The sequence below is a fragment of the Somniosus microcephalus genome, chromosome 15 (genome assembly GCF_052327205.1).
Source record: "Somniosus microcephalus isolate GS21.2 chromosome 15, FLI_Smic_1.0, whole genome shotgun sequence".
Lineage (NCBI taxonomy): Eukaryota > Metazoa > Chordata > Chondrichthyes > Squaliformes > Somniosidae > Somniosus > Somniosus microcephalus.
The window spans coordinates 69,866,863-69,880,799 of NC_141001.1; the positions used below are offsets into that span (position 1 = coordinate 69,866,863).

General features: G+C 39.0%; 1 protein-coding gene across 5 annotated transcripts in view; it reads right to left on the reverse strand.

The window, feature by feature from the left end:
* Positions 1-13,937, reverse strand: part of sbf2 (SET binding factor 2) — a 709,984-nt gene that overhangs the window by 269,371 nt on the left and 426,676 nt on the right. For all 5 annotated transcript variants that reach the window (XM_086007986.1, XM_086007985.1, XM_086007989.1 and 2 more), the window contains 2 exons: positions 10,380-10,584; positions 7,179-7,288 (listed from right to left, as the gene is read on the reverse strand). In XM_086007986.1, the coding sequence (XP_085864112.1) occupies positions 7,179-7,288; positions 10,380-10,584 (315 nt within the window). The remainder of the gene's footprint in view (positions 1-7,178; positions 7,289-10,379; positions 10,585-13,937) is intronic.

Genomic DNA, 13,937 nt, shown 5'->3' on the forward strand with positions numbered 1-13,937 from the left:
TCCCATATTATCGTTTCTAAAAGCTTCCCCATTACCGAGGTTAAACTGACTGGTTTATAGTTGCTGGTTTTATCCTTCCACCCTTTTCTGAAGGGTGTAACATTTGCAATTCTTCAGTCCTCTGGCACCACCCCTGTATCTAAGGAGGATTGGAAAATTATGGCCAGTGCCTCTGCAATTTCCACCCTCAGCATCCTAGGATGCATCCCATCTGGTCCTGGTGACTTATCTACTTTAAGTACAGCCAGCCTTTCTAGTACCTCCTCTATCAATTTTTATCCCATCCAGTATCTCAACTACCTCCTCTTTCACCATGACTATGGCAGCATCTTCTTCCTTGGTAAAGACAGATGCAAAGTACTCATTTAGTACCTCAGCCATGTCCTCTGCCTCCATGCGAAGGTCTCCTTTTTGGTCCCTAATCGGCCCCACTCCTCTTATTACTTGTTTACTATTTATAGGCCTATAGAAGACTTTTGGATTCTCTTTTATGTTAGCTGCCAGGCTATTCTCATACTCTCTCTTTGCCCCTCTTATTTCCTTTTGCACTTCCCCTCTGAACTTTCTATATGCAACCTGGTTCTCACTTGTATTCTCAACCTGACATCTGTCATACGCCCCCTTTTTCTGCTTCATCTTACTCTCTCTCTCTTTCGTCATCCAGGGACTTCTGGCTTTGGTTGCCCTACCTTTCCCCCTCGTGGGAATGTACCTCAACTGTACTCAAACCATCTCCTCTTTAAAGGCAGCCTGCCTGCCAATTTTTGATTCCAATTTACCCGGGCCAGATCCATTCTCATCCCACAGAAACTGGCCTTCCTCCAATTAAGTATTATTACTCTAAATTGCTCCTTGTCCTTTTCCATAGCTAATCTAAACCTTATGATACTATGATCACAGTTCCCTAAATGTTCCCCTACTGACACTTGCTCCACCTCATTCCCCAGAACCAGATCCAGCAATGCCTCCTCCCTCGTTGGGCCGGAAACGTATTGATCAAGAAAGCTCTCCTGAACACACTTCAGAAATTCTTCCCCCTCTCTGCCCTTTACACTATTCCTAACTCAGTCTATATTAGGATACAGGAAACTTTGTGTTATCCGGAGGCGAACCTTCCGGCAAGCTTGAGCCACCGGCAAAAATCAGGAGCCGTTTTTTATTCTTTTCGTTTCTTTTCTTTTCTTTTTTTGAACAGTCAAGCTCTGCAACGTCTGTAGCTAAGCAGCAGCTTCAGCTAGAGACGCTTGCTGACTGTTTAGAGGCTGTTGCTAAGCAACAGGGTTTGTTGATTCATACGGAGATGAAAATCTCCGTATGTTTCAACATTAACTCTGGAGTGTATGGCAGTTTTGAGGGAACGGCAGCAGCTCGGTCCTGTCGGTGCCGGATAGCACAAAGTTTCCTGTAATTGAAATCCCCCATTATCACTACTCTGTAGTTCATGCACCTCTCTGTAATTGCCTTGCAAATTTGCTCCTCTATATCCTTCCCAAGAGTTGGTGGCCTATAGAATACACCTTGTAGTGTAATGCCACCTCTATTGTAACTTCAACAGCTATTTCATATCATTTTCCTCACTAGGCCTAATAAGATTTTTTTTTATATTAAGTTGCTTTTTCCTTTTCTAATTTCAAGGCTAAAAGAATGAATTCAGGTCTTACATCCACATGTGCATAGAGCTGTATTTAATTTATTTTTGGTCCAACTATCTGCTTATGCAGATTATGTGCCCAGAAATGAAGTGTAATGTGAGACAGTAGGATTTACTTCTCAATTAGATAGCATTCTTCTCAAATCTAAATGAGCAACATAACCTGGCCCCTGATATATTCTAATGTTACAGTAACTGTTGAGCATTGCATTATCCTCTTTGAGGGAGGAACTCGAGAACTTCTTTGGTTTTTAATTCTGATTCCATGACGTGTTCATTGGTTGCAAGGCCAACTTGAGGTTTTAGTGTTTCTGAAACCTTGGCCTCAGTCTTGGTCAAAGGGATGATGGAAATTTAAATGCGCAGGATTATCAAGGTTTGTGATAGGAGAACAACAGCAGACTTGTGCAACACAGTTACAAACACAAAGCAAAATACAGCAGATGCTGGAAATCTGAAATAAAAACAGAAAATTCTGGAGACAGTCAACAGATCAGGCAGCAACTGTGGAGAGAGGAAGGCAGGGTTAACATTTCAGGTCGATGACCTTTCGTAAGGACATTTGACCTGAAATGTTAACCCTACCTTCCTCTCTCCACAAATGCTGCCTGACCTGCTGAGTATTTCCAGCATTTTCTGTTCTTATGTTATATATGAAATATTGAATTTTGACTTTGCATATGCTGTTTTTATTAAAGTTAGAGCCAGCCTATTTGTAAACCAAATCGCAGTAATTACTTCACAAGAGTGGGAGGTAACTGCTGAAATGAAGTGTTTTGACTGAAGCTCACTGGGATGCTGCCGTCAACAGGCTGGTTGAGAGGCTGAAAATGTCTATTGGAAAAATGTATGGTAGGTCAAATGAGTTTTTGAAAGTCTGTTCTTTTAAGTCAACAAGGATGCATGAGGTGAGACAGGATATCTGGGAGCATATTAAGGTTTCCCCTGTCATTTAACTTTTAAGGAGGTTAGCTTATTTGAATGGGTTGTAATGCGAATTGTGAATTTAAGGTTGTACCTATTGAAGCTACTGTAGTTCTGACTTATCAAGACATGGGCCCAGAAATTCGGCTCTCCCCGGGTGAGTACGCACGGAGTACTCACCCGTAGGCCGAATGGAATTGCCGATTTCCTGCATGCACTGCGCATGCGCGGGAAACCGGCACTTCCGATCCTCTGAACGAAGAGGTTCAGAGGTCGATTGCGCGCGCAGGGGAGGCTGCGCATACACTTTGAACTTAGTTTTAAATTTTTTTTTTTTTTTTTTAATAACAGGTTTTCCCAGGAGGGTAAAGCCTGCAGGATTTACACATTTAAAAAGCAGGCGTAAGGCCTGCTTTTTGCAAGGTAAGTGGTCAATTAATTAAAATTAAAACATTTTTTCCACAGGTTTATTATTTTTAAATACTTTAAAGCAAGGTAAGTTTATTTTTAGCCCCGTTATAATATAAAATTATTTTTTTCAAAAATTTAAATTATTGTTTAAAATAGTTATTTAATGTAATTTATAGTTTATTTAAAAAGTGTGATTTAAAAAAAAAATTATTTGAAGGTTTACTGCTATTTTGGGCCCGTAGTATTTATAAGTTTTGACAGGTCTACCTGTCAATCTTATTAATGGGCTTTTCCCTCCTCCGATTGGCTGCCCATGGCTCACGTGATCCCAGGGGACGCATCGCACTAACTACGCCCCTGGGACACGCAAGCACAGTGCACCGGCAGCTGGGCCAGGCCCCGGAGCGGAATTCCACGGGGCCCTACAGCTCAACTGCCGGCGCGCTAGTTAAGTGCAGGTCGGGGGCTTACACCCACGGGAAGCCCCCGACCCGAATTTCTGGGACATGGACATTCATTTAACAATTAACTTTAAATGGTCAATGCATAATTATACGATAAAAAGAAAATAAATTACAGTTACATTTGCAGTATTTTCTGATTTTGTTCCTAATTATATTTGAACCAGATTGCCTCAAACTTTAGTGTCTTGTTTATGCTCAGAATTGGAGTCAGAATCCAGGTAAATGTGTTCAAAGGTACTACACCCCTGTTTATAATGTGGGACAATTTTACAAATAGGGAAAAACAAAACATGCTGGTACCCTCTTAGAGTTTTGGTGTAGACTGACTCAGGCTTTCCTTCTCACCCATCAAAACAAATCAAGTTTTTCTTCTGTGGTTCACCTCTAACAAATGACTGCATAATTTCTGTCTCCCCTCCTCTCTGCTCTGGCTACAGATGTCCTATGTCTTAACAGTAGGAACAGGTGTTTCATAATCTTTTACTCATTTTTCTAGCCCTTGAGAATATTAAGGCTTGCTAAAATTCTGCAGAATATGCTTATGTGCACTGACATTAGACATAGTGGTTAGCACTGCTGCCTCACAGCGCCAGGGACCCGGGTTCGAATCCGGCCTCGGGTGACTGTCTGTGTGGAGTTTGCACATTCTCCCCGTGTTTGCGTGGGTTTCCTCCGGGTGCTCCGGTTTCCTCCCACAGTCCAAAGATGTGCGGGTTAGGTTGATTGGCTATGATAAATTGACCCTTAGTGTCAGGGGGATTAAATACGTGGGGTTACGGGGATAGGGTGGGATATGTGTTGGTGTAGGGGTTACGGGGATCAGGTGGGATATGTGTCGGTGCAGGCTCGATGGGCCGAAATGGCCTCTATCTGCACTGTGGGGTTTCTGTGATTTCTGAGTGTCTATCATTGAATAATGCAAATTAATTCTACTACCATCACAACATCTTACCTCATTTTGCTCGTACTGCCGCTTCATATAGCTAGGTTAACAAAGTAAAAAAGACTGCAAAACTTTATAACCACAGATTTCTATTTGAGATTTGTTTTTCTTTTCACCAGTGTACATGGTTTGATTAAAATAAAATTATACTATTTGTGGAATGATTGAAAGTTCATAGACTAGTTATGGATCACAAGTCACACTGGATATATTCATCATAAATACTCTGATTAAGTGACTTGGGTAGTGCATGATTGGGAACTACAGTTCTTGTTACTTATTCAGGATTAAGTCAGATACTGTAGATTGTTTATTTTCTCCAGTAATGAAGTTAAACTCTCTTTTCAAACTGAATAATAATTCAGCAATTATCTATACAGACATAGGTGGACATCTTTTACAGCAAGATGTTATGCATACTGCACACTGAATGTTTTGTGGTGCCTAAAATACAAATTGATAGAATTTTGTCTTTGAGTTTAATTTAGGTTAACATAGTTGAATTTGATCGATAAGTTAAGAAATGATTTATGCTTACATAGGCCTGAACTGTAAAGTAACCCTTGGGCTAAATTGGCTATGTGCATGCCATTAGATTATTAAAAAATATGTAACATGTTTTATAGCTAACTTAAAAAAAACCTGTAGAGGCATTTCAACTAATCCCTTGTGATAACTTATTAATCATGTTCTGGACTTGCTATGAAATCAAAAAATCTGTTGTGGGATTGGTATACTAGGATTGGAATGTATTTTTGGAGATATTGGCCATAATTTGCTGTCAAAATAACAGCGGGCTAATGGCGCTTGCCGTTATTTATGCGCAAATGCTACAGCAACTTCAGGCAATGGCAGATGTGCAGTTAAACATGGAAATCCAAAAGTTGCTGTCTGAGATACTTTGTGAAAACGACATTTCGCTGTCTGGCTCACCACTGAAATGCATTGAATGGCATGAATTTGTTGTATTTGCCGGAAGTTAGAGCAGGTCTGAAGTGACGCAAGGAGCCTGTCTTGGAGCCATTTAAGGTCCCAACATATTTAATTAAGCTTAGATTAGCTGTCAGAATTCTTTTAACAACGTGTTAAGTGTTAATTACTGCCAATGAGCCTATCTTGCACTGAAAATTAACTACTACAAGTGTGGAGTCTCATTCCTTTAGGTTATAATTGTTAATTGCTCCCAGCTGAGCTAATTTGACAAATTAGCGTTAACAGCAATGCACATCTAATACAGGGCCGCTGGTAGGCATGATTCTGGTAGATGGAAGCAATAGGATGCAAAAGGCAGGCGCTTTGATGGGCTAAATGACCTTTCTCATCCTTGACTGTTCTTGTGCACCCTGGTGGGTAGTGATCCTATCTCCATTCCATCTTGCAACTTAACATTGTCCACCTGGTGCTTCCTTCAATAATGCATTGAGGTTTAGTGTACAAGGCTGAATGTGGAAGGCTCATCAGTGGTAGAAAAATATTCCATTGCACCAGTGTTTGGGATAAGCCTAGTTACGTAAGCTCATTAATACACACTTGACCTTGTGAAAGGACTTTCGACTAAACTGCATTCTTACCTTACGTGATTTAGATTCCATTTTAGGCTTAATTAATATACTTGTACAGTTGTGGATCAATGTCAAACTTGCCAGGCACAACACATAATGCAAAATTATTTCTTCCCTTGACAACGTTACATATGGGATCTAGCCATGCTTGCAAAACAGTAATACAAACTGTAAAATTTTATAACCATGGTCATTAAAGAAAGAACATGCTTGCCTTTCACAACCTCAGAACATTCCAAAGCGCTTTACAGCCAGTGAATTACTTTTATGTAGGCAAACCTGGCAGCTGAGTTGTGCACAGCAAATTTCTACAAACAGCAATGAGATAGATGATCAAATAAATGTTCACCAGGACACCAAAAAAATGTGTCTGCTTTTCTTTTAGTGCCTTAGGATCTTTTACATCCACTTGAATAAGCAGATAGGTCTCGGCTTAACGACTCTTCCAAAATACAGCACCAAATTCTCAGCCTAGATTATGCGCTCAAGTCACTGGAGGGGGCTTGAGCTGATGTTTCGCTTCATCACGGTATGTTGTTTACTCAAGATATAATGGGAAAGAAAACAAGTACCTTTGGATTAAACTCAAAACAACTCTTCATACTTCTGTAACAATTTTTCATTGGGGTCTTAAGAGGGAGAGATGCTTTTTGGCTTGACAACACTTGCGTTTCACTTTCTATGAATAACGTGTATGGTGCAAGACACTGGAAGCTACAATAATGATTAAAGGAAAAATCTTTCTGCAGTTGGTTCCTTCTTTCAATCCAAGACCTGGTATAAAATTGAACTTGATAAAAGATATTTCAGCCTACATGCTGAAAAATCAGAACGGTCTTCTTCCACAATTAGAACCAACTCAAACATGGCCTATACAAATGTTAATCTAGGGAGAAATAAGTAGACTACATTGGACATATGGGTGCAGGATGAAAGCTACTTTAAGCGAAAGCTGTTCCAAGTCATTAACTTGGTTAAGTTACCTCATTAGTGCATAGTAAGTGTAGAAATGATGAACAATGTATATATTTGTACTTGATTGCAATGGGCTATAATATACTCCAATAAAATCAAAGTTCAGCAGCTAGGACATTCAACCTGGCAAATACAAAGGCTGAATACTAAGACTAAGCTTCAATAGAGCTACAGGATTGTTGTTGGATGATCAGAAATAATATTTAATTAATACTACCATTCATTAATTCCAACAGGAACAAACTTACTTTCTCAGTCTCCAGTACTTTATTTTCAAATATGTAGGAGATGCAGTTTCGGACAACCTCCAGTCTGCGTGCGCTGTTAAAAATGGATCCCATTCTATCCATTATTGACACTAGAAATGTAAAACAGTAAAATAAAATCTAGCTGTTGGTTTACTTAATTTACATTAATTTAGGCAGTTAAGCCAACACTTTCATATTGATACAAAGTGACATGAAGGTGGCAGTATAACTTGGGAGTCAGATCCCAATCTGACTCCTGAGCACACTAAAGCCAAGCCTCGAGAGACTCCTTCAGGAATGGTCTCTTATGAGGTGGCGTATAACTTCAGGCCACTGTACACCAGAATTTTGAAAAATGCTCAGTCTATTAGATCTCCAAGGCACTTTATAAACATATATATATATATATAGAAAGTGGACACTACCAACCCCTCTTTTTATGCTATCTATGCATGTTTGTAAGTATGCATGCCAGAACTTTCACAGGGTGCGAGTCACAGCTCACAGTAGAATATCGATCTTGCCAACTGCTTCACACTCTGGAGCTTCTGGTCTCAGATTGAAAGTTGCAGTTTTAGACATTCTCATTTAACCTTTCAAAATAGTCTAAGAGTTCTCTTAAGTGCACTGATGGATTTTCTAAACCATAGTTTAAAAAATATTGGTGATAAATACCAATATTCTCATTTTATTATGTTGGTCTGAAGTATACACCAATTTTAAATATGTTTTGTATATAGCAAGGCATTCCACCTGCATTGTTCACGTGAACATTTTTAGTTACTCACATTTTAAAACATTTAATCAAAATAATGTGTAAATATTTGTAGCTCATTTTTAATTGCACAAACCATACACATTAGTAAATCTTGAAGTACATTAGTAAATCTTGAAGTAATTACATGAAGATGCATAGAAATTTTAAATGAATCATTATTGGCTTCTTAGGTTTAAATAAAACTGAACAAAAGTAACATTTCTTCTATAATGTAAAAGCAAATAAAATGTTGGGGCACACAAGTATATCCACAGACCCGAAATCCAAAAAAGAGGCACCAACAGTATCTCAAGTATTATTAAGACCACACACGATGTGCTGTGTCCATTTGTAATCTCTGAATTTACAGAAAGATTGAGGTGGTTGAAAAGATTCAAAGGTAAATTCAAGTTTTATATCAGACTAAAGGTTGAAATAGCTAAACCTATTGTCATGGCAAAAAAATTGTGTACATGATTCAAGTTTTTGAATAACAACAAAAGGTAAAAATAATTATGTGGATGCAGAGATATTTTATACAGAATCAGGATAGATGTAAAGGAGGGCACAACTATAATTTAAAGATGCCACAAGATAAATTTAAAGGAATAACTTCTTCACACTTGAAGTTCTTGGCTCAAAGTACAAACTGCCAAGTGTAATATATCTTACCTCAGTTGAAGTTATAACAAAGAAACTGGGATCATTACAGATTTAGCAAAGAATAGACAAATATAAATTTGAGTGAGAAAATGTTGAAAAAATGATTAGTTGAAACCCTGAAAAAGAAGCTGGTCAACAGGATAGCCTGAATGGCTTAAATAGTCTTTTTGTTTTATGTTATTAATACTCATCAAATCTAAAAATGCACCCCATGTGCAACTAAATGAAGAAAGTTTGAATTTCCTTTTAAGAAGTCCAAACACAAGGTAGCTGGTCTCCAGATAGGAGCAGTCATCCACATTCTCAGAAATGGCATGCTTCAAAACCATGTGTTCTCACATTTTTGCTACTAGATCATAAATTGCGGAGAAAGACAGACCTTCTCCTGGTTTATGCTAAATGTGGAATTCCAGGTCTGTAAAGTTTCCATGCCCAACCCATCACATGATGATAAGCAAAATTTGAACGTATAAATGTATTATATTTTTAATTATACGCACAAGAGCATGAAAGGCACACATCGCAGAATATTCCTTTAGACAATAGCTAACATTTAAGAAATGGGATAGAAGCTTAAACGGAGATGTTAGAACTTTAAAATAGTGAACTAAGAGGCATGGTTGGTTAGAACATTGTCTATAGAGAGCACAATGTGAACTGAATCACTGTAATGTACCACAGACAAGTAAAATTGGGTTTGAATCCTAGTTTCCATTAACATCTCTGAATGGCAACCTGTCATTCTCAATTAGGTCATCAGATACAGCGCTGAGTAAGAATAGTTTCAAGCTAAAAGGAAGGAAATTCCACCTACCACCAAAAAAAAACTGCATCACCTAGTGCCAAAGCAACAGTAGATCTGACATTAGCCAGAGTGTTCAGACTTCCTTGTTGGAAGGCATTGTCTTATTGTGTGAAAAAAATGGCCGTGTGGGAATAAGCAAACAACAAAAAAATTCAAACAAAACAAAAACAAACAGAATGTGACTCTTGAGTTTCTAGAACTTGGGTTTGAATACAATCTGGACATATGAAATGAAAAACTCCAGTATTAGTTTTGGCAGTCACATCCAAAGGACAGAAGTTCACAGGGTAAAAAAAAACTGACCACGACATGGGACTAAATGAATAATGTCAGAGATTGATAATTGCAGTGCAGAAATGTGAAATATTACAATAGTACAGAAGGAGGTGATTTTCAGACATTGTGCTGAAGGGACATTGTTGGGAGAGTCCAGGGAAAGCTCTGAACTGCACTTAACCTGTGCTATACCTGACCTGGGAGTGTTTGGTATTAACAATGAGTGCAGATAGAAATATGTTTAATTCTCCAACACAGTAACCTTACCAACCACAATGTTTTTTGGTTTTGGGGGGGGGGGGGGGGGGGGGAAGGGGGGAGGCGGAGAAGAAAGAAAGGAATATATACCTTTAAATAAATATTAATAGTTTATGCTTAGAAATGTGTAATTTTACTATTTTAAAAATTCCAGATATTATCAAAATGATAGGGAGCACTCTTAGTCCACAGGAACAGCCCCAGTTATTATTCGTATAAGACACAACAATAAGTGCCTTAAATCATCTGTAAACATGTGTATCAAACAAAGAACAGAAGCAAAATAAACAGGATAAAGGAAAACACAGATCACATCCTACAGAATTCTTTTACATCTTGACAACTTGATTTCCAAAGTACTATGCACGCAATTATTTTTATCATGAGTAAAAGTGCTACCAGAAGTTCAAGGCTGTCCTTAAGGCAAAATATTGATACGCACCAACTGGTGGGCCAGCAGGCACAATGCACTTTTTCTCAACCCGAACAGCAGGAGGTGAATTAAGGTGCTTGGCGAGGCCTTCTTGGAGAAGAGCCTGTACTTTATCTTCATTTATCTTGGGGAATGGAAGTACATGCACCCTCATGTGTGAACCTTCAGTTGGTTTAGGCACTTTCTGAAAAGCCATGTGTGGATTTGGATTTTCCTATAATAATAAAATATTTCAAATGGAGAAACAGAAAAATAAGTTTCAATCATTGTAAATTGCATTTATAGTTCATTATAGAGATCACCAAGTGGAATTAAGAAGCAGAATGTATCCCCTTGCAGGCCCCACCAGGAAGAGTGAACACGTGGAGAGTTTCACTTTAAGCTGTTTGGAAGGTCACTACTTGCAGCGAGAGGTCTGCAAATTTTCACCAAGGCGTTAGTGTCTTGATCAGGCAGCTCTTTCGAATGCTGCCACCATTGACAGTCGTTTGATGAAAGAGAGTCAGTATGGATTTGTGAAGGATAGGTTATGTCACCTCGCTGAATTTTTGAAGAGGTCACTGGCACGGTGGACAGGGGAGTGTCTATGGATGTTGTCTATATGGACCTCCAGAAGGTATTTGATAATGAGATTAACAAAGGTAAGAGCGTACGGAATTGGAGGTAACTTTGTGACATAGGTCGGTATTTGGTTGAGGTAGGAGACAAAGAGTAGGGATAAAGGGAACATTCTCTTGTTGGAGGGATGTGACCAGTGGTATTCCTCAGCGATCTGTACTAGGGCCTCAGCTTTCCACCATATATATATTAATGACTTGGATAAAGGAAGAGAGAGTTGTATATCCAAGTTTTCAGAAAACACTAACTTAGGAGACACAGTAAATTGTGTGGCTAGGAGCAGGGATTTGCAAAGGGCTATAGACAGACTAAATGTATGGACAAAACTATGAGGTGGAGTTCGATGTGGGAAATATAAGGTCATTCACTTTGAATCCAAGACTGACAAATTAGAATATTTTCTTAATGGTGAAAGACTGGGAGTAATGAAGGAGCAAAGGGATTGACGTGTCCATGTACACAAATCACTAACAGCTAGTGCATAGGTACTAGCATCTGTAGAGTCCCCTGTACGTGCTACTTATTCCTATGATTTGGATTCATTTTGGGAGAATGGCAGGTTTTTCTTCTATGCCTGGAGACACTACACTCAAGGAATTTTTCAGGAAGTTCCTACTGGGAGTATCTTCAGCTGACATTTTTTCTTTTAAGAGAAAGATACTGGAGGAAGTGCTCAGCAGTCTATGATACTTCCTCTTATTGGCCCTGAAATTAGGATCGGGAGCTTGCCGCGCGTGCAAGCCCCCGATGTGCACTTACCCGGCGCGCTGACATTTCAATCCTGGCCCGCATTGCATTTCCTCTCACTGGCCCGCTTGAGGTCCTGCCACGCTGTGTGTGCGTGACCCAGCGGCGTACTTAGTGCGATGAGCCGGCTGGGATCACGTGAGCACAGGGCAACCAATGGGAGGTTGCAAAAGTTCATTCATGAGTTTGACAGTGAGAGCTGTCAAACTCATGAAAACTCCTGGCCCCAAAACACTACTTAAACTTGAAAGAAAATTTAAAAAAACATTGCACTACTTAAATGAACCATAAATAACTAAAAAACTATTTTAAACAATAATTTTAAAATTTTAAAAAAATTATATAAAAAAATCAGGGCTAAAACTAAATTTACCTTACTGTAAATTCTTTAAAAATAATAAACCTGTGGAATTTTTTTTTATAAATTGTATTAATAGACAACTTACCTGTAAAACTAAGTACTTACGTGTGGTTTTTCAATGCGTAAAAACCGGAGGCCTTTACACATGCGCAACTCTCTAAAAATAAAGGAAATCCAAGTCGCACGCACTGCCTGTGCAGTTGCACGCGTTCAGCCTCTTAACCCCTTGGGTCAGAGGAGAGGAAATGCCGGTTTTCCCCGCATGCGCTGTGCATGCTGAAAACCGGCAATTCCTCCGGGCACACGCGTGAGTACCCCGTCCGTACTCACGCGCTGGGAGAGGAATTACTGGGCCATTGTGTAATGTCAGTACCATTTGAAATTGAAACATGCTAAGCCCAGGATGACTGCTCCAGACAATGAGAAAGGCGGTATTAAAATGATGCTTTAGTTACTCACTTGGACACAGTGATGGATCAGTCACAAAACCTGATGGTGAAGCAGGTTTGGAAATACTACTGGAAGATCCTGACAATTTCTCTCCAACAATACAATACAAAGTGGAATGTTGTTCCATCAATACATCCTAAGCATTTCTTGGCAGTCTCTTCCTATAATGATCTGGAGTCAAATGGTTGCTTCTTGGCACAACCAGAACCTGAGGTCTTCTGGTAGTTATAGGAATTAAGCTGGGACACCCTTGTTCATTGCATGACTGCACTGACCACAAGAGAGTTATATCAAGCCATTTTGCTAAATCTGTAACTTCTGAATGTCGTGCAATGTCAGAAGACAGTATAAGCAGGTTTGTTGGTATCCGACACTAGGATAAGTCTATGAAACTTTTAATTTAAAAACTCAGATATGACATTAGCAAGGGACCAAGAATAAATCAACTAGAACTGAGCCAGTTAAAGTGAGCTTCGGTAGGCAGATACTGAAGCACGATTATTAGTGACACAAAAATGCCACTATGTGAAAGCACTGCTTCACAAACTTTTCAAAAAGCAAAAAATTTCCCAAAGGATAATTAAAGGATTATTTTCTGAACTATAAACTGCAATATTTAATGACTTGCAGCAAATAAATCACTAGTAATAACAAAATAAAAACTTGGCCTTGAATACGATTGCTACCAACAGGTCAGGAGAAGACCTTATATGGATTGGGAATAGATTACATAGGTGCTACAAATTTCTTTAAGGGACCAACTTCTTAGGCAACTTTTTCTGTCCCAGAGAGGAATACAGCAATATTGTACTTTTATGTGGAGGTTGAACAGACAAACATTCAAAAGTAGCTCAGATTTCAAGCCATTTAACCATAAAACATAACTTCTTTTGAATATAATTACTGTTTTGCAGTAAGAGACACACAGATTTGAGCACATACTGTACCTGAAAAACAAAAGTTCCGATTCACACAGTCTACCATTTAATTAACTGAGCAAGAACTCAAAAGTTTTCTGGTACAAAAGGAACGTACTGCCTTCTTTTAAAAAGATGCCGAGGCTGCTCACTAAAATTGCTTGTTGTTTTGTTTATTGGATCACCAAACATAACAGCAAATTTAAATTCCAGGCTTGGTGTTCAATTCAGCTTATTTCTAGTTCTGGTTTAGGCTTTGCCAATTCTCATTTAGGTTAATTAATGCACTGTTTGACCTTGCAAAAATGCACTTCCTCTTGGCAGAGTGAGCCTGGTGGCAGCCAGAGAGAAGTTTGCGGTTCAGAAAGTTCCAGTATCCCAGCTGTAGGAGGCAGCAATGGGATCTAATAAAGATCAGAAAAGTAAATATGCGTGCATTGATGGGATGGAGAAGGAAAAAATATACATATAAAG